At 37.2% G+C, this 21,237-nt stretch overlaps 1 protein-coding gene across 5 annotated transcripts in view; it reads right to left on the bottom strand.

Annotated features, from left to right (window-relative positions):
- Positions 1 to 21,237, bottom strand: part of ARID1B (AT-rich interaction domain 1B) — a 441,898-nt gene that overhangs the window by 18,501 nt on the left and 402,160 nt on the right. For 4 of the 5 annotated variants that reach the window (XM_083348110.1, XM_083348111.1, XM_083348112.1 and 1 more), the window contains 5 exons: positions 19,377 to 19,483; positions 18,453 to 18,611; positions 9,971 to 10,180; positions 7,003 to 7,207; positions 69 to 207 (listed from right to left, as the gene is read on the bottom strand). In XM_083348110.1, coding sequence (XP_083204236.1) covers positions 69 to 207; positions 7,003 to 7,207; positions 9,971 to 10,180; positions 18,453 to 18,611; positions 19,377 to 19,483 — 820 coding nt within the window. The remainder of the gene's footprint in view (positions 1 to 68; positions 208 to 7,002; positions 7,208 to 9,970; positions 10,181 to 18,452; positions 18,612 to 19,376; positions 19,484 to 21,237) is intronic. The other variant, XM_083348113.1, reaches the window with a different exon arrangement.

The raw sequence follows: 21,237 nt of genomic DNA, 5'->3' as shown, positions 1-21,237 counted from the left end.
GATTTGGGGCAGTGACTGCACTTGCCAAAGCACAGATCCAATATTCTGAAAGGCTCTAAGAAAAGTACCTGCTGCTCTGTGTAGGCGTCATCTGTCCATGAGGCGTGGAGGCTGGTGTTGGAGGCTTGAGGTCACTTGGCACTTCTGTCATAGAATTGCTCCCCGAAGACTGGGGGGTCTGTGGACCCTGAAGAGAACCCGAGTTAGCTGAAAAAAAATTTGAAAAAGGGGGGGAAAGGAGAGGAAAAAATATCAGGTGTGAACTCTCGCATGTGTAAAAAGAAAACCGAGGCAAAGGAGAAGGAAAGAGAGGTATTTGTGAAGAGAGCTCATTTATTTTATTCGAATATACCTTGTAGATGAGATGTGATTTATTTTATTAAATTCTGCGTTGGCTAAGAATTCATCATTAAATACTGCTTAAGCAAAAATTGTTCAACAGGGCAGATACAATGGAATTGTACAGGTTCCCTGTATCTGAAACTCTAAATTCCCTTCAAAATATACTTAACTTGCAAGAAAAATACACTCCCAGACCATAACAGAAAACACCAAGTTAATGTTCTTGGATCATTTTCATGGAATCCTGGTTGGTCTCTGAGGATGGTTGTTTTCTTGCAGACATTTTATTACCCAACTAGGTAACATCTTCAGTGCTGCAGGAAGTGGGAATTAGCTCTTGTTTACATACAGTAGCTTGCCTGTCAATGTTGGCTGGAGTATTATTTACTATTTGATTGTTTGTCTGAGCTGATAGTTCCAAACTCAAGACAAACTCAATTCAAGTTGGATCAATTCCTTAGAAGTGCTTCCAGAGTCTCAAGCACAGCATCATGCAGTAAAATAAAGAACCAGCCCTTATATTTATAGGTAAAGATAAAGGTAAAGGTTCCCCCGCACAATCATGCTAGTCGTTTCCGACTCTAGGGGCCGGTGCTCATCTCTGTTTCAAAGCCGAAGAGCCAGCGCTTGTCCGAGGACATCTCCGTGGTCATGTGGCCGGCATGACTAGACGCCAAAGGCGCACGGAACGCTGTTACCTTCCCACCGGAGTGGTCCCTATTTTTCTACTTGCATTTTTACGTGCTTTCGAACTGCTAGGTGGGCAGAAGCTGGGACGAGTAACAGGCGCTCACTCTGTTACGCGGCACTCCGGATTCGACCCGCCAAACTGCTGACCTTCTGATCGACAAGCTCAGCGTCCTAACCCACTGAGCCACCGCGTCCCTTCTTATATTTATAGGGTCTTATAAAGGAGAAACTTTGGCAAAGTTAGTGATTCTAAGGTCATGATATGAGGAGATCCCAATATATATGATGTAGATTCATAAATACCTAGGATGAAGCTGATGGAGTAATTTCTCTGCCAGGCAATCAAATGTCTAAATTAGCTCTTAAAATATGGGCTTTTTCCCTCCTCTGATGAGATTAGCTTGTCTGTTCACTAACTGCTCCCTAAAATATGGTGAAAATAGTTTTTTCTGCTTCAACAGCTGAGAAAAAAGAGCTGTAAATCATATATCTGCCACAAAAGATCTATTATGTTGCAGACTTTCTAACATGTTATTAAGCAAAGTTCTTTATTTATTTTATAATATTTATAACCTGTCCCAATCCTAAAGGTCAAAAGAAACAATACAAACTAACTAAAAACAATTACAATAAATCATCCCAAACCTAAACATGATCGGCCCTGATAAAACTAAACTTTCCAAATGCTAAATGTATTCTGAAATAGAACTGCTTTAATTTGGGCATGAAATACTAGGAAGGTTGGCCTGTGGGTATCTTTGGGAGGAGGATATGCGGAGAAGAGCTGTCATCTGCTGCAGGCCCCAGGCCCTTCACAAAACTGGGATCTGCAACAGGCCCTCTCTGGATGGCCTGGCTAGATAGCAAAAAGAATTCTGGCAAGGGATGGTCAGATAAGTCCCAGGATTGTGCTGTGCAGGCTATAAAGGTCACGACCACAACTCTGAAATTAGTTGGGAAGCCTACTGGTAATCAATGCAGCAACTTCAAAGTATGTGTTACTTTAGTCCAGGGGTGACCAAACCTGGCAACTTTTAAGATCTGCAGACTTCAATCCCTAGAATTCTGGGAGTTGAGCTGACAAGTTTTAAAGTTGTCAAGGTTGAACTCCCCTGCTTTTTTAGCCTTTTAATTTTCCTTCCTGGGCCTTCTGGCAGCTGCCTTCTATTAAAGAACAGAGCAGCAAGTATGTTGCACAACTATCCTGTACTTGAAATTTACCACTGGAATGAAGAATATATAGTTTGACAAGATAAACATCTAGGTATAGAAAGAATGAGATGAGGTCTCCCTCAATAGAGGAACCTTAATTCTACCGTATCTCAGAAGCATCCAATTGGACTTGTTGGATTCGCTACTGTGCAGTCGTACCCTGTACCCCGAGGCTTGCACAGAAACCACTGCAATTTCCAAAACACAATTGCACTACAATGCCCGTCCTTTTTATTTATACTGTCTCAAATATCCAGTTGATAATACCAGAGAGGGAAGAGGAGGGGTGTGTGTGTGTGTGGTGAATGAAAGCTTTTCCATTGCCCAGCAATTTCCACCCCCCTCCTCCCAAATTGGAAGAAACAAATAAATACATGAATGTAGCCTCTTGGAACTCTATTAATAGGAGGCCTAACATGCTCTCTAGGATATCCCTACCTTTTGCCAGAAGCTACAAATGTATAAGCTAAAGTAAACAATGGAAAGGTTATTGAAGGTTAAGTACATTCACATACTTCAGTCTTAACAGCCAGACGCCATGCTGGGAAGATAATTTACACAGCATGAACTCGGTGCCCTAATTCTGACAAGGGGGGGGGGAGGGAGGGAAGGAAAAGCAGTGGGAGGTTTACTAGGAAACATCACATGTCCACCGTGAATGAAGGTCAATCAAAGGTCACCTTTGTTTATAACCCAGCCCCTTTCCTCCTTTATCTTCCGCTGGGGATTCCCTAGTTGGCTGCCTGCCAGATTTTGTGACATCACCTGTCAGCTAATAATAGAAATGCAGTCAGCCACCTGTCAGCAAAGATAGATGGATTTTTGGTTGCAGACTGACTAATTAAAAGGCTGCCTTAGCCCTCTGTGCTCCCTCCCCTCCCAACTCTTGTTTCTCAGCTGCCAAGGAAAGCCTGTGCTCTCTGTAAACTGAGGCTCAAAGTTTTCCAAAATAAGCCTGCTGAAAATATTGGAATTACAGAAATGTTGGGGAGGGGGGGAAAAAAGAAATTGGCTCATTTCCTTCAGTCTGTTGAAATGAAACACACACACACACACACACAAAACACAATTTGGCCTGAGTTAAGAAGCGGGCTCAAGACTTCTGGAATTTCAAAGGATGGAAACACGTTTGCAAATTTGACTTTGAATGATATATTTGGTACCGGAACTTTTTGTCACTTAGTCATGTCGCTTGTTAAGTAAGTCGCATGTGATTTTATGACCTTTGTTTAGTTGCAGTCATTAAATGAATCACACTGTCGTTTAGTGAATCATGCAGCTGTTAAGCAAAAATGACTTTGCTGGTTGGAGGGCCCCCCCCCCCGAACAGCATAAATGGCAATCACGTTATCCTGAAACACTGCAACCATTTATAAATTCCTGCTGGTTGTCAATTTCAATCATGTGACTACAGGGACACTTGTGAGGTTAGACTTTACCAGTGCCCACGTTATTTTTTTTTAATCTGTCCCTAACTTTTTAGAAGTTATTTTTTAAATTGGAAGATCAAAATATGCAAAATAATATGCCTGCTTCCAGTAACTCTTAGCTTTAAGGATGTCCTCATCTAGATACCAAAGTAAAAATGACAGGTGGATTAAGTCAACACTTTTTCTGAAATGCGCAGAGAAGAGAAGCTGGAAAAAAGGGAAGAGGTTTGCTTGGGCTCTGGGTGTATATTTATGCAGACTTTTTGCTCAATTTTTATTTGTGGCTGGGATGCTTATATGTTGGTGCATGATTTGGGGGCAGTTTATTACCTAGGGCAGGGATTCTCAAACCTGGCCACTTTAAGACTTGTGGACTTCAACTCCCAGAATTCCCCAACCACAAGTCTTAAAGTGGCCAGGTTTGAGGACCCCTGCCCTAGGGCCTTTGTGAGGTGATATGTGCATTTTGCATGGTTGTTGTTGTTACTGAATGTGGAGGATATTTTGGTGTTTCTCTTACCTCTATGCTGTTGTTTTTTTCATGAGAAAATTTTCTTTGAGCAGGTATTCTGTGAATATGGTAGCTGTTTTGTGCCCTGATGCTTTTTCAGCATTGCAAATTAGCATGTAGTAAGGTGAAATTCAATTATAGATCCAGCAGTAAGTTAGGAAGAATATGGAAAACATAATTTGGTAAACACACTACTTTCTCCCCTTCAGTATATACTAAAGAGAATTCTGTTCAGTAATTGACTTAGGAATAAATTGTGATTCAAAGAACTGAAAGCCAAAACACTAACAGCCTTCTATTTCCTTTCTTCAAGCACCATTATCCATTGTTAACTCTATTCATATATTTTGCACTGTCAGTGTGTCCCTAAATTGCTTGTACAGAACAAGTATTGAAAATTAGGAGACTAATCCTTACATATTTTGTAAAAACCCTAACTCAGCAGTAAAATCTATGAACAACAACTCATATTTGGCGAAGTTTTTCCCAGATGTAATCATGTTTTTGTTTTGAAAAAGGAGTTTTTAACTTGGTCTAAATATATCTTTCTGAACAAAATATAATACTGATAAGATCTTTAAATAAGGGCTAAATGTTTATACCATGAACTCTGACATTTCTCTGCTTTACCATTTATTCAAAGTAAAGCTAGATTTTCCATTTAAAATCTGTTTACTTCAGGCTGTTAAGAGGGTATTGAGGTGTAAACAGTTATGATGAAAAGTAAATATTGGCACATTGGTTCAACTATATGGAAAAAAACATTGCTAACACTGATTCTTTTTGTTTATGGAATATCCATCTAAATTAAAGTGTTCCAGCACCATCACAGACACAATAGGGCTTTCACATATATTACAATAATGGAATTGCTATTATTCAATTTATCCCAGTATTTTAAGTTTGCTGTTTCACTCTTCGGCATATTTCCTGTGGTTACTTCCATTGCAACAGAAAGCAAGTAATCTACAACAAATGTTTTCGTAGTATTTCTGCTGGAAAAATAGCTCTCATCTCTGGAAAGTAATATTTTAAAGGCTGATAGCTTTATTATGACATAAACTTTCTTGGACTGAAGCCCACTTCATTATAAGAAATAAACATTGCTCTCAGTGGGCAAATATATATTTATAGGTGGGTGTGTACATACATCCAGAACATACTTAAATATTTTCCTAAGGCACACAGTAATCCACAGTAATATTAATTTCAGAATGAATAAAATCCAATTTTATGAATAATTGTTCAGTTTGGGAATTTTCCATTGCTGCCTATAAGTGAAGTATTTTTGTTGAAATATGGTCACCTTAACAGACAAAAGAACTCAGTGCTCTTCAGTCGGTTTCCTAGTGTTTTTAGAGTTATTTTTCTATTCTTTTAAAGGAAACAGCCTGTTCACAAGCGCTAGAATATAATATCATATTGGAGGAACAACTGAATGAGCCCTTAATGGCCAAATAAAATAGCAGGTTAAGTGAGTTATATTACAATAGGACTATCTATGGATAGCCCCATCACTTTAGTCTCTCTCTTTAAACTTCTAGCATGCATTTTTTACAACATGCTGCATTTTTATGGTGTATGGTAGGCTTCCTTACTATGCTTCCTCCCCTTCCTTGGGCCTCTCACAGTCTTCTAGCAATTCTCATTCTTTCTTTCTTTCTTTCTTTCTTTCTTTCTTTCTTTCTTTCTTTCTTTCTTTCTTTCTTTCTTCCTTCCTTCCTTCCTTCCTTCCTTCCTTCCTTCCTTCTTTCTTTCTTTCTTTCTTTCTTTCTTTCTTTCTTTCTTTCTTTCTTTCTTTCTTTCTCTCTTAACTTTGTATTTTATATTGATATGATTTTAAAATGCCCTGTAAACCGCCCTGAGTCCTTCGGGAAAGGGCGGTATATAAATCTAATAAAATCTAAATCTAAATCTAAATCTTTCTTTCTCTCTCTCTCTCTCTCTCTCTCTCTCTCTCTCTCTCTCTCTCTCTTTCTTTTATTTTCTTTTCTTTTCTTTCCACACATCTCTCTCAACAGGTTATTCTCTCTGGAATATTCTGTTACTTTTATGTATTATTTCACTTTTCCATGATCCCTGTTTGGTCTTCCTATTTTTATTAATCTACAATTTGCCGCCTCTATTCTCTTGCTTTCACTGCTTTTTAATGCTACCTAATAGTTCTATTCCCAGGTTTCTATCATCTCCAGAACAAACAAACTAATAAAAAAAACAAAACCTAAATCCTTTCCCAGGTTTCTGTGATATCAAAGCAGCCCAGCAAATCACTGCCCCAAACTTCACCACCGACAGTAAAACATTTGATTGTCAACATTAAATATAGTATCAGTGGAAATAAAATGTTGTGAATAAGAAATGTAAAAACAACAGAGGTCCATAGAAAGATTTTACTATATGCTGTAAAGCACTGGTTGGAACAATGCCATTAGAATTTTGCAGCGCTAAAAAAGTTCAATAAAAATAGAAATACAGCCTGATTCTGCTTCAGTAATGTGGAGTTCATTTTACTTCCATCAGGAATTAGCAGTAAACATTTTTAATAGTTATTAATGGAGCTAAATTTAACATGCAGACTGTTGGTACAGATTTGACAGATATTTGTTCGTGTCGGTATGAATATATGCAAATCCTTTAAGAGATCTGTTGACATAGGTAATCAAGAACTACTAAAATATCCCTCATTTATGAGCTTCAGAAATTAATTAGGAATATCTACATGTCGCAGATGTTTTTATGAGATTTAAGTTGTTTAGTAACTCCATCTCCTGTGCATTTTTTTAAAAAAAAGATTATTTCTGTAGTTTTTCAACTTACCAGGAGATGGCGGCTGAATCTTAGCTTGTTTCTTAGTATCTCCAGTGCTGAAGACTTCTGGAGGGGGTTCCTCCCCTCGTTCAATCTTGCATTCAAAGGCAAAGAGGTATTGAATATATTGTTTTTTCAAGGAGCTGGCTGCACTGCTTGAAGTGCCAACGTTTAGGTTGGTAGACAGCTCACGCCACTTCTTATTTTTATTAACCTAGGAAATGAAGGAAGGAACTAAGACACAAATAAATAAAATAGCAGGTTGAGTGGACCGTAGCAAAATGGATTGATAAAAAACCTGAAGACAGAAAAGGGAAAAATCTACGTGTAGTGTCTTTAAAAAAAACCTTTAATGCCCATTATTCCCACACTTAATAATGCATAAACATTATCTGCACTTATCAAACCATTAAAAAAACTTACTTTAGCTATATAAAATGCTTTGCTAGAACATCGTTTACATCTCTACTTTTTTATGCTTTCAGTGAGCTTGCAATGTGTAGTCTGAGCAAATTTATCTTATGTACTTTGTTCCTCTGACACACATATGTACAGTGAGTGTTTTTCTTAAAAAAATCAGCTTTTAAAAACAAATTTTAAATGGCAATAGTAAAGATATTATTGAAGTGCTTTAACATTGATGCAAAGAATGGTTTTCTCCTTCAAAATAGCTGCTCCAGGTTTGTTCAGCTAGTATTTCTGGTTTAGGGACTAAAACTGCAGGCCCTTTATCAGGGAGACAGCATTCACTATGCAGAAGATGCAATATGAATTTTCAAAAACATTTCTACAGAGAAGGATGAGGGGGGACATGATAGCAGTGTTCCAATATCTCAGGGGCTGCTACAAAGAGGGAGTCAAGCTATTTTCCAAAGCACCTGAAGGCAGGACAAGACGCAATGGATGGAAGCTAGTCAAAGAGAGAAGCAACCTAGAACTAAGGAGAAACTTCCTGACAGTTAGAACAATTAACCAGTGGAACAACCTGCCTCCAGAGGTGGTGATTGCTCCAACACTGGAGGTTTTTAAGAAGAGACTGGACAGGCATTTGTCAGAAATGGTATAGGGTTTCCTACCTGAGTAGGGGGTTGGACTAGATGACCTCCAAGATCCCTTCCAACTTTATTATTACTATTACTATTATTATTATTATTATTATTATTATTTCTAGAAAAAGGGTGCCGGAGCTCACACGTCATACAACCTGCCTTGCCTATCTTACAAGGTTCCATCCAAAAAAGGTGCTGGAACTCCGTTCTGTGCGTTCTATGACAGAAAAAGCCCTGATTATTATTATTCACATAGTCAGCCAGATGTTCAGACTGGATTTGGCATTTTTGTCTACCTATCGAGTCCTTACCAAGGACCTGGGATAGGCAGATGTGGATTTTTGATGGTATTATAGATACCATCACAGTTCCTAGTAAGACTGCCTTTTGCAACTGACTAATGGCGAATTTGTCAATGCCAATGGTGTTCAAGTGGTGCTCCAGTTGTTTTGGGATTGCACCCAAGGCGCCTATTACTATTGGTACTACCCTTACTTGCCTTTATTTTTATTTTTTATTTTTTTATTTTAATCCCATTTATATCCTGCCGTTCTCCAAAGACTCAGGGCGGCTTACAATCTAAAGCACAATGTGCTTAGCAATAGCCTTCATTCTATGTATATGCCTGCTTATTAGGGCTTTCGCCCCCCCCCCAGTGGCATTATTACAAAGTCAGCTTATTGCCCCCAACAATCTGGGTCCTCATTTTACCTACCTCAGAAGGATGGAAGGCTGAGTCAACCTTGAGCCTGGTGGGATGCGAACCTGCACTAATTGCAGGCAGCTGGTGTTACTTAAGGAGGCATTAGCCCACTGCTCCACCAAGGCTCTTCTTTGCCACAGTCTTTCTATTTGTAGGTCTTCTTCTTCTTCTTCTTCTTCTTCTTCTTCTTCTTCTTCTTCTTCTTCTTCTTCTTCTTCTTCTTCTTCTTCTTCTTCTTCTTCTTCCCTCCTCCTCCTCTTATTATTTTAAAATACTAATGAATGAGATGAATTCTACTGCTAATGCATGACACTAAAATTCTAAGTTTCTTAAATAAAATTGGATTATGTATGAAGACCAAAATATGTATAGTGTGTGCATCCTTTATGTAGGTCCATGATAGCATATTATCTTCACCTCCCTGTTATGTCTAGATGGTTAAAAAAATCAAACAAAATATGCACCTATGTATTTTCTTGATTATAGCATACACAGCTATATGCATTTTTTCTGTATGTACAGTATATTTGAAATCACATTTGTATGAATCAGTCATTATTTACAAGATGTTCCATATTGGTGTACAAAATTATAATCAGTGATTAGGTGATATTTATATAAGCAGTCTCATTTCATTGATTATGCATGAAGATGAAACTCATTCTCACCTTTTTTTCCAGCAAAATTTCAACACAGCCAGTTGGGAATAGCAATTTAAGGCATTGGTTAGAATTCAGGGGACCATCAATACTAGTCCTGTCTTAGGCAAAAAGCCAACTGGGTGATGTTGGGCCAGTCACTCCCTCTCAGCCATAGGATGGAGGCAATGGCAAACTTGAAAAAACTTTGCTAAAAAACTGCAGGGACTTGTCATTATTTTTAATATGTATCACCAGAACAGTGTTATTTGCAGGGATAGAGTTTGGGGATAGTTAGATTGGACGATTAAGAAACCCAATAAGGTAATCATATCCTTTTATTTTAACATCTTTCTTGAGATTACACATTCTGAATTCTGAATGGATATTCTTGCCATTCTGGATTATGAGGTTCTCTGCACTATGTTTACATGCTATTCTTGAAGCAAGAGGTACTCTGTCTTGAACCTTTTGAAATATGCAGATTAGAATAATGTTAAGTTGCATTTCAAGGAAGCTCTCTACTTTTGCCTGCAAAGGTAAGATTAAAGCCATTTGACAATCTGGCATCACTCACAATCGCTCACCTGGGCTAAGCCTCCAATCTCCTTTACACAAACATAGAGTCTAAAAAGATCCAGTGGTTTCTTGCCAACAGCAGGAAGACCAGCTACAGGTGTTCCCCTTTCTTCCATGAAGTTGAGATAGCGATCCACCCAAACTTTCCGCTCTGGCTCTGTTCCCAGCTCATACATTTTGGTGATCTTCTCCCCAGTTGTGTTGGAGGAACTTGACTTCTAAAGCAAATTCATTTCAAAAAGAAAGTTGGGGAAGGGAGGGAGAAGGGAAATGGTAGTAAGAAACTGATACAACATAGACAAAGGAGGATGTTAAACTAAAGCTATCACAGGACATACAGGAATGAAGGCTACTAGTTCAGGCACAAACAATACATTCTGTCCACATGTTGCATTTCATTTGTAAAACAAGGGCCCAAACTCCCAATTTTATTGTTTTCATATTAATTCAGATAAGCTTTAGATCTCAGAAGGCAAGTTTCTGATGATGCCTGAGGTTAGTAATAATTTCACTCTATTAAAAAATGAAGCCCTGAAAGACAAGATAATTCTAACGTTTACATTCAAATCAGTTCTGCTGTAATTAGAATCGAAAGAAATCCAGTTCTTCACACCACTACTGAAGCAAACAAGGAAACAATTAGCAGTAACTTCATAATACTATTCACCATAATTCCTAATTCACATGTAAAAAACACAGTTAAATACTGTTTCCTGATTTATTAACCTTGAATTTGAGAGCTGAATTAAACTTCATTGCACAGTTCCTTTTCCATATACCTCTTTATCTCACTTTCCTATTATCTCTATGTGGTTAAAAACCTTTAAGAAATGTTCAAGCAATCAGAATAGCTGTTTATTATCTGCCAAAGTTTCACATTCATTTTATTTCCTCTTTGTTGTTTGACTTCTTTTTCTATCCTCAATAACATTATATTCATCATTATGGTGTGTAGGAGAATTCCTAAACTATGACCTGTAACTTTATCTCAAAAAGAGTTTCTCTTTCTACTATTTTTAACCCTTGGAAAAATCAGTGCCTTTGGCATTGGAAACTAAGCACATGGTATTCTTTTTCATGATGAATTAGCTTTTTAAAGACTATTTTTAGACAACTATTTAAAGACTTGCAGAATAATAATCTAAAACTGTCCTGACTGTGATAGTATAAAGAAGAAATTCTATGCTACAGGTGGAGGCAAGGAGAAAAAGGGGACAATTATTAAATACACGAGTATTAGTAATCTATCTGTAATTAAAGCAACTGGATTATAATTGAGTTTAAAACAAATTAGATCAGAATTAGTTTTTGCCTACATCTTGCCTACTTTTTTTTAACCTATTCCTTGTCCACTTTTTGGAAGATGCTCATTCTACTCAAAGACCTATGCTGCTTTTGGCCTGAAAAATATTGCACACCCCTACACTAATGGTGCACCAATGTTAGATGTGGGGTTGACTATGAAGACAATGGTGGCAGGGTACTACAGTATGTGTTCCATGATTTTTTAAAAAAAGTCATGTCCTGTCATGTCCACCTCTAGGAAATGGTGCTCATCTCTGTTTCTTAGCCAAGGGAGCCAACATTGTCTGAAGACACTTCTCTGGTCATGTGGGCAGCATAACTATATGGTGAGGTGTGCACAGAACACTGTTACTTAATTACTGAAGCTAGGTTGGCAGGAGATGAAGCAAGGATGGGAGCTTGTGGTGCTTGGCTCTCAAACTGCTAATCTTCTGGTCAACAAGTCCAGTGTCTTAACCCTTACGCCACCATACCCCTGGTTCCATGGCATAAATGCCAAACATAGGACTGAAGCATTGTATGGTGATGAACGTAGGCTGCCATCCATATCCAGACACTGAAGCTTATTCTTACATCATTCAATAAATATGTAATATCAGAAATAGTTTTCTCTCTTGTGTTATTCTATGGAATTTTGTAGGTGTTTGAAGGAGTGCTATCTTCTTCAACTCACCTATCTTCCAGGCTGTTCCAGTAAAAACAAAACAAAAACCCAAAAACAAAACAAAACCCAACCCTATTCCACTTCCTTCAATCCAAAATTTCTCTTGGCTCCAGTGCCTCCACAAATAGAAGTTCTAAGTTTCTATCTCTATGCCTGGCATACTTATAACTGTAATCTAGTCTGTTGATTTGCAGAAAATGAGTAATTACGTGCCCCAAGCACATTTGTCTGTACATTCTAGTTGGTTGCAAAACTGGATTCTCAATTTCATAAAGACCCAAAATTTGGAATGTCATCTGGCTTGAACATGAAACATAAATATTTACTAGATATTTAGATCCAGATTTTTTATTACTTCAAGTGATCATAGTATTTGTAAGGCCAGCCAGAGGCCATTTCCCCATGAATAGCTTAAACAACTAGCATCATCTAGCCATTATTAAGTGATATAAAGCTTGTCCCCATTATTGTTATTTTGGCAGAATGATGGTTGGATGATTTAGAAGGCAGTATAAGCTGCTGGCAGGAAAACGAGCAGAGTCGAACATTTCTAGGTCACATTGATTTCACGGGAGATTTAAAATAAACTTAGAATTCTTTTGCTGAAGTATACTGTTTCATTTTATGTAGACTGGGTACATGGCTTTTAATTAACTAAATCAGCCTGCCTCTAAAGCTTTTTACCTTACACACAGAATTCTAATTTATTCACTGTAATGCTTCCTGGCTGTCGCAGTGTCTATCACATTGTGAAATAAAGGACAATGTCAGATCTCCTTTTAGCATATTTAATTATGGGACAATTATTAATTAACACAACTGAATTTGCTGTACTAGATGCAAATAAAGAACGTCCTGGCACAAAGCATGGTGTCATACAACGTGGTTGCATTTCTTAATTCAGAAGGATGCTATTTCCTTCATATATCTGTCATTCGAAGCACTATGTAGCAACCTTTTTTTTAAGAAAACCATTTGCTTCGAAAAAGAAACAACAAGAATTCCAGCTATGTCCCAGATATTAAATGTTCTTTCAAAAAGGTCACTTTCAAGTTGGAATCCAGTTTTCACTGTGCTGTTGTGAACAATAATTCAGAGAGCTAACAAAAATGTATAGCCTCCTGAACAACAAATTATTGTAGCTAATATCAGTATTGTTCATTAGTTTTTGTATTTCCTCACTTGTGATATCACATGTTTTATAATATCACAAATGTTATTTAAGTTTAAGACAATCCTTAATAATTTTTCACTCTGCTCCTGAACCAATTGCCTATTACAAGGAACATTCAGACTTAATGGCCAAATAGAGGTTTTCAATTTTACACAGTGAAATACTTCTTGTTACAACACTAAATCATCCAAGAATGGAAAGTAGCTTAAAATCTTTTCTTTGCTGGACATTTGTACTGTCTACATACATAAAGAAAAGTCACTTTTCAATGAGATGGTGCAGGCCACAAAGTGACAACTTAATCTGAAAACATCACAATTTACAGAAGGTAAGAAGGACTTCTCACTGCAGGAGCTTTCAGGCTGTCAAGCACAGTGAAGTGGTGCAATTTTCTTTCAAAATGAAATATTAACTTTGAGAAGAAAAAAGGGGATATCTTCCCACAGAAAGCTTGATTTTCTACTGCTTAAGCCCTACAGCAAAAGACATTAAAATTTCACATTTTGCACATGCTACTGTTCAGTCAAGCACAAATTACAGGAGCCTCATATGGCCAGATTGAACTGAAAGTCCACGTTCCCTTAAAGGGAAGTCTTTTATTTTATAAGGTTTATTATACCCTAAAACTATTAAACTATAAACTAAATTCAGTTTAACAATCAATGCTGAAATAAATAGTAAAAAGCAAATACCAAGCACATATTTTAGCCTCTCAAAAAGTATTTATTGTGGATTTATTTGATACACAATAAATACTTTTGAGAGGTTAAAAATATCCTGGTGCATGATTAAAAATTATTAAGAATTTTTGGCAGAAAATCAACACATTGTATAGGGCTACATTCAATGCTGCCATCATATAGGTGACTGGTGACCCCCAGGGGGAGGGCGTTCTCTGTGGGCGCACCAGACCTTTGGAACCGCTTACCGGTTGAGCTCTGGATGGCTCCCGATCTTCGCTCCTTCCGCCGTGATCTGAAAACTTATTTATTCGAACAAGCCAGCCTGGTGTGATGGGTTTGGGGTTTTAATATTGATTTTAATTATCTATTGCATTGGGCATAATTATTTAATTTTCTTTTAACTTTTGTACCTTGTATTTTTGATATTTATTGCCCTGTACACTGCCCTGAGTCCTTTGGGAGAAGGGCGGTATATAAATCAAATAAATATATAAATATAAATATAAATATAAATATAGGGCTACATTCAATGCTGAAGGACCACCAACTCCCTACAACAAATTCTGGCCTGCTTGGCAAACACAGAGTAAGAGAAGGAATGAGTTATGCCATTTCTTCAATGGAAATGAGGCATAATACGATGAGATATAACTTACAACTTCCGCATCTAATATATTTTAACCAGTATTTTTTATATCACTCAAGGCTATAAAACTATGTTAATGGAAAGAGTATTTCTGTACTCTATTACGTAATTTATACACTTGGGGTTGAATTTACAAATAGTCCTCATTTACTGACTGCCTTATTTAGTGACTATTCACTGTTATGATAGCCAGTTTGGTGATGAGAGCTAGTTTGGTCTAACGGTTAAGGTGCTGGCCTAGAACCAGGAGACTATGAGCCATACTCCCACCTTAGGCACAAAAAACTGCCTGGGTGTCTCTGGGTCAGCCACTCTCTCAGTCCAACCCACAAGGTTGTTGTGGGAAAAGTAGGAGAGGAAGGAGTATTAGCTATGTTCGTTGCCTTGAGTTATTTATCCACAATAACAAATGTGGGATGAAAATCAAATAAATAAATAGAAAAAATAACTTTGCAACCAATCCTCACATTTACTACCTTTGCAGTCTGTAAAAGAAAAGGAAAGGTCAAGTAAGATCACAAGCACAGTCATGATTTAACTTAGTGATCTCTTCACTTAAGAACCAAGTTGCCAGTCCCAATTGTGGTTGCTAAATTAGGACTACTTGTACTAACCCAAGTTGGCATATTCATATAAGGTGTTGCAAAGACTGCACTATGAAAGACATTTCAGCTGAAGTTTGTATATTGTGACAGTGTGACACACTGTATAGAGGAAATAATACAGTTATTAGAAAGAGAATACATTTTAAGACCTTATTTTTAGCTATGAACATCCTGCTTTGAATATTGCATCCTCCTCACTCTAAGAGTCCTGATATTTTCCATCAGTTTGGAATTTGTATCTGTTATTTCTACTGTCCAAAATGCAATACAGACAGAATGCCAAACCCAGCTGCTGATTATTCTGTGTATCTATTATTACCCTAATCATTGCTTATAATCACTATTACAGACATTTGCTACTCTCTCTATATATTAGGTGTCCATCTATTAGATGCAGGGCTTTTAATATTAATTGGTAATTGTAATTATTAACCTGCTCAGGATTTTACTCTAATTTTTGTATTAATAATGGGTTCCTAATTATTATTATTATTATTATTATTTTAATCCCATTTATATCCCGCCCTTCTCCGAAGACTCAGGGCGGCTTACAATCTAAGCACAAATCAAATGTGCTTAGCAATAGCCTTCATTCTATGTATATGCCTGCTTATTAGGGCTTTCGCCCCCCCCCAAGCAGCATTATTACAAAGTCAGCTTATTGCCCCCAACAATCTGGGTCCTCATGTGACCAATAATTACATATTGTGTGTATATTGTACTTGCCCCAGTAGGAAACAGAAGTTAGTTAATTTAGAAATATATTTATTTAAATATTTATTAAATTTATGTGCCACCCATTTCATCTAGAGTATTGAGTAATACAAATATATCTAGTGGCGTTCACATGAGCACTGTAGTCCGGAGACTTTTCTTTCAAAATAATTTTCACTGAAATCAAAGGACAATTGTGACACACGTTTTCTACTTTCCTAAGTCCTTTCACAATGTTGCCTTTTGTTAAAGTTTTGAAATAATTTCTAAAAACACTAGAATATAACAATGTTTACTTCAACTGAAAACAGAAAGGCAATTCCTTCCATTTCCTCTTTCAAAAAAAAAATCTGAAGTGGTTCTCTTTAATTATTGTAGAAGCAGAAATATGCATTTCCAATACTCTCCCTGGGGATATATACTAGCTAAAAAGCACATGGAGGCATATTTTCTCCTCAAAGATCTCGTACATTTAAAAAAAAGTTTTAAAGGATTGATATTCTGTGCACTTAATGTATCCCCATCTAATATAATAACCCACAGTTTGTAGAGCTGGTATTTAAACTTCTAGTTAGAAATAGCTATTTTTGAGCATAGAGGGAACATACACCAGAAAGATGCCTTCTGAGACTCAAAGCCATTGTTCTGAAGGATTGAAACATTGCTAAATGATTTCTATTCTTTTGCCTCTCCTCAGTTCCTTTCTGTTACTGCTGATGTTTTTACACGAAAGGATTGTGAGCATAGATGTAAAAAATAATAATAATAATCTGATGATCATTAATACTGGGTTTTTAATTGCATTTATAATATCTTTGGAAAGAGGAGAGAGAGAGAGAGAGAGAGAGAGAGAGAGAGAGAGAGAGAGAGAGAGAGAGAGAGAGAGAGAGAGAGAGAGAGAGAGAGAGAGAGAGAGAGAGAGAGAGAGAGAGAAGGTGATTGGAAGTTTCCAAGACATCAAGTACCCCAAGCTTTACCTGAAAAACTAGAAATTATAATTAACCTAAAGATGTCAAGGAAACAGATCTGGAAAAAAGAGTAGCCCTCTTTGCCTCCATAAAATTTAACTAGTCTTTTCATAAAATAATGGTAGACCTTGACTTACGACCTTTCGTTTAGTGATTGTTTGAAGTTACAGCAGCACTGAAAAAAGTGACTATTTTATACACGTATTTTGATCACATGATCAAAATTTGGATGCTTGGCAACTGGCTCATATTTATGACGGTTGCAGTATCCTGGGATCTTGTGATCCCCTTTTGTGATCTTCTGGCAAGCAAAGTCAATGGGGAGGCCAGATTCACTTTACAACCATGTTACTAACTTAACAACTGCAGTCATTCACTATACAACTGTGGCAAGAAAAGTTGTAAAATGAGGCAAAATTCACTTAACAACTGTTTCACTGAGCAAGAGAAATTTTGGGCTCAATTGTGGCCATACGTCGAGGACTATGTGTAGTATGCCCAAAATACAATCGCCAGAACTCCCAGTAAGAAAGGGTTGGAGAATTCCAGGAGTTGTGATTTTCTTCATAACATCGGCTATATTACATTTGAGAATATTAAGCTGGAGAGGCTGATCTTCTATACATGACATCATGTCAGAATATTCCTTGATTTTTTTGCCAATAGTGAGCAATTATGTGGAGTGGGTCACAGCTTTTTTTTCTTTTTTTTAGTATACAGGTAAATTACTGTTTAAAGATGGCAGTATGGCATGAACTAGATTTGGAATGCTTTTTTACTCATGCATCTACAAGGTGAAAATACATATTTTTTTAAAAAGAAAATATTGCAGAGAAATAATGTTTCATTGTCTTTCATTCTTGTCTTTTCACACGTTATTTCCATTAAATGTCACACAAAAATCAAGACATTGTTAAAGCACTCTCCTGAACTTTATAACAAATTAGTGACATCTTTCAGCATTCCTGTTATCACACAGCAAAAATTTCTTAAAACCAGAAATATTTTTCTTAAAGTTACAATATAAAGTACCGGTAGTTGAGGAAAATTAGTTAAGCTTTGGTATCTGAAATCTTTGTAACAAACAATATTCTTGTTAAAATGCTGTCTAAAAACTATATTTACATCTTGTAAGAGTTTGCCTATTCCCAAAATAACTTTCTAATGTGGCAAGTTAAGTTTGGCTGCTCAGAAATTATTATCTGTATTGTTCTGTAATGCACACAAGTAAGAACAACAATGTTTTAAAACCAGTAGAACTGAATTTTTAGATTGCTGTGCTATTTATGACCAATTGAAAATCTCTTTAGTCTGCTAAGAGTTTGGACCCCATAACTGAGACAGAATGCCCTGATCAACACAGAAAACATGCTTTGTAAGCTGATGCATTACGAGAGAAAGATTTTCTTCACATCGGCTATATTATAAAGTAAGGCAAGCTTCTTTAATACATTCAACAAATGTCATTTTTATTCATTATTGCTTTTTAAAAAATGGGCTGGGCCAAATTTTGCCCTCAGTCAGGCAAGCTCAACTCCCACCTAAATCTCAATGGAAGAAGGGATGAGCTGCATGTAAAGAACCAAGAGCAGAATTTAGCCTCTGCTTACATTAAACAAATCCTTTAGAGGATAAATAATAAACAAAAGAATCTATAAAACAGACAAGCAAGCATTAAAATATTAATAAATACCAAAAAAAACCAAAAAAGCAAAAGCCAGAGCCACTTACAGGGCTTGATGGAGTCTTTGGCCAGCCTGGGCTGCCAATGCTATCACTTTCATCTCCATGAAATGAGGAGATGCTAGCAGAACTTGGGGACATTGGGGAAGGGACTGGCAGGTTGCCTGGGGTTGGGGGCTGAGAAATACCCTGAGAGCTGTAGCTATCCTGTGGTAGAGGAATAAAAAAAGGACAAAGGCAGGGCAAACTTTATTAAAAAGGAAAAAAAATACATCCAATTTAACACACTGACCATTTTTTTAAACTATATGAAATATAAACAGAGACACACAGATAAAAAACACACACGTATAATATACATATGCCTTAAAACAACATTCATCATGTAATCTTGCAATTTTGCTGGATGCTTAGCTTAAGCTGCTAGGCCACCATGCTTTCGTCAAGCTAAATGGAGCATCAAGCAGGGGGCGGGGTTTCCCCTCATGAGATAAAGAGAAAGAGAAAGAAAGAAAAGGGGAAAGAAGAAAAAAAAATAAAGAAAGAAAGCTGGTCATCTTATTTTTTTTATCAAATAAGGAAATAAAGCAAAGGATTAAAGTATGCTGCGGCTGTTGAAATGGCCAAAACGGGAAGCTATAACGGAAGACAGAGGAAAGATGGCTGCCAAGTACCAAGGCTAAGGTAAGATCCACTTTTTCCCACTCAGGGATTAACTGAAACACGCACACCCCTGAAGATTTTATTGATTTTTATCTCCCCGCCTCCCAAGGTAATGCCATAAGAACTAGTAACTTTCAGATCCAGATAAGGAAGAAAAAAATAATAAAAGTTAAATAATAGATTGCACATGAATGGGAAGAAAAACATGCAGGAAAGAACGGAAGGTGCAAGCTCAAACCAGAGAACGAAGGACAATGCTACAGAACTGTGCTGCGCCAAACCAAGAAGACGTGCAAGGGAAGGAAGTACCTTTTTGCTCTCGGTCTGGGAAGGTCCTTCTTCTTTTCCATCCGTCTTGAGAGGAACAGGCAATTTGGACTCGCCTTGAGTCATCAAGTCTGCAAGACCCATAGGTGCTTAATTGAAAACAGGAGACATGATTAAGGATAACTTCCTTCTGTCCCCAATTGATGGCACAAGACAGTCAGGAAAGGTGGGTGTTCTTTCTCTTATGGAAGCCGGGAAGAGTTTCCTATCTCAGCAAATAGATTATTGAAAATGAAGGAAACATTTTTAAGATCAGATTTTGCGAGGAAGCAATTGCACAACTCTTTGCAGCCATACATGCCATATTTATTCTGGAAAATGATGACCAGCTTTATTAGGTCCATCTTTGATTTGTGAGCTGGCAAACACTGTTGAAGCTCTAGGTGAGTTAGCTCAAATATAAATATGTTCAATTTTATGAGAATTTTTATCAGTCGTGCTACTTTCATCTACAGAATTCAGTCACCCATTATGTAACATCAGTACTACTGAAAAGCTACTATGATTAGATGCATTTACAATAAATGTCAAAATACTGAGCATTCTTGAACAGAACAAAACAGCATACTAAAGCACTAGAGACCAAGAAAGCTAGGACTGTAATAAAAGAGAAATGTGTTATTTGTTTATTTAAACTGATTTCAGTGATTCTGATACTCCAAAGATTTACTCCTCCCTTTATTCTCATTCCTAAACTCCAGACTTTTCTTGCAAGAAAACTGGGCATGTGTATCAAACTTTTGCATCCATGGATCGATCCCTTTATAGATCAGATAGGACTTTACTAGGAGACACAGATACAAATAAATGTCACATCAACAATTACAATTAATAGATTAAGGCACTGAATTGGAATTTGCAATGCATTACAGTTTCGGAAGTAGAATGAAAGCCTCACAATTACATTAGTAAGCACTTTGTAATAGACTACCACCAACCTTCTAGTTAACAAACGCCTAGCCTGCAATAGACTTAACTGCGCTACATACTTTAGCAGGTAAATTATTTCATAGATGTCTCTGTGGCTGACATGAACATTCAGTTCTAAAGATGCCAGTTGGGAATACAGTGTAGTGTAATATTGATAATTCTTGTTTAAGTAACACTTATGCAGCAACATCACAGAAGTATGCCTCAGAAATGTTCACTTTCTTCCTAATGTTCGAAGGATGTTATAAGGCTCATTGTGGAAATTTCCTATTTCAAACTTCAAGAGGAAAAGTAATAGTTGAATCAAATTTATACCTTGTGTTTCTTTTTATAGTATATTCACATATTTAAACAGCAGAAGTGTTTAAGTTATTTTCTTGATGAATATCCATAGCCTGAAACTGCATTCCTGAGTCAACCTTCTAATCCCATTTCCATTCTATTTTCATGGTTCTTCTATCTTTGCTTCTTTCTCCTATGAATTTCCTAAATTCCATGTTTTGGATTATTTATTATTTATTTATTTATTACATTTTTATACTGCCCTTCTCCCGAAGGACTCAGGGCGGTGTACAGGGCAATAAATACAAAAACAGGATACAAAAGTTAAAAGCAAATTAAATAAATGCCCAAGGTTAAAACAATAGTTAAAATATATTAAAACCCCAACCCTAACCCATCAGACCAGGTCAGACTGCTCAAATAGATACGTTTTTAGATCGCGCCGAAAGGAGCGAAGGTTGGGGGCCGTCCGGAGCTCAACCGGCAAGCGGTTCCATAGGTCTGGCGCGCCCACAGAGAAAGCTCTCCCCCTGGGGGCCACCAATCAACATTCTTTGATCGGAGGCACCCTGAGGAGGCCCTCTCTGTGGGAGCGCACTGGACGGAGGGAAGTTGACGCCGGCCGCAGGTG

The sequence above is a fragment of the Vipera ursinii genome, assembly GCF_947247035.1.
Source record: "Vipera ursinii genome assembly, chromosome: 1".
NCBI lineage: Eukaryota > Metazoa > Chordata > Lepidosauria > Squamata > Viperidae > Vipera > Vipera ursinii.
This window is presented reverse-complemented; position numbering and strand designations above follow the sequence as displayed.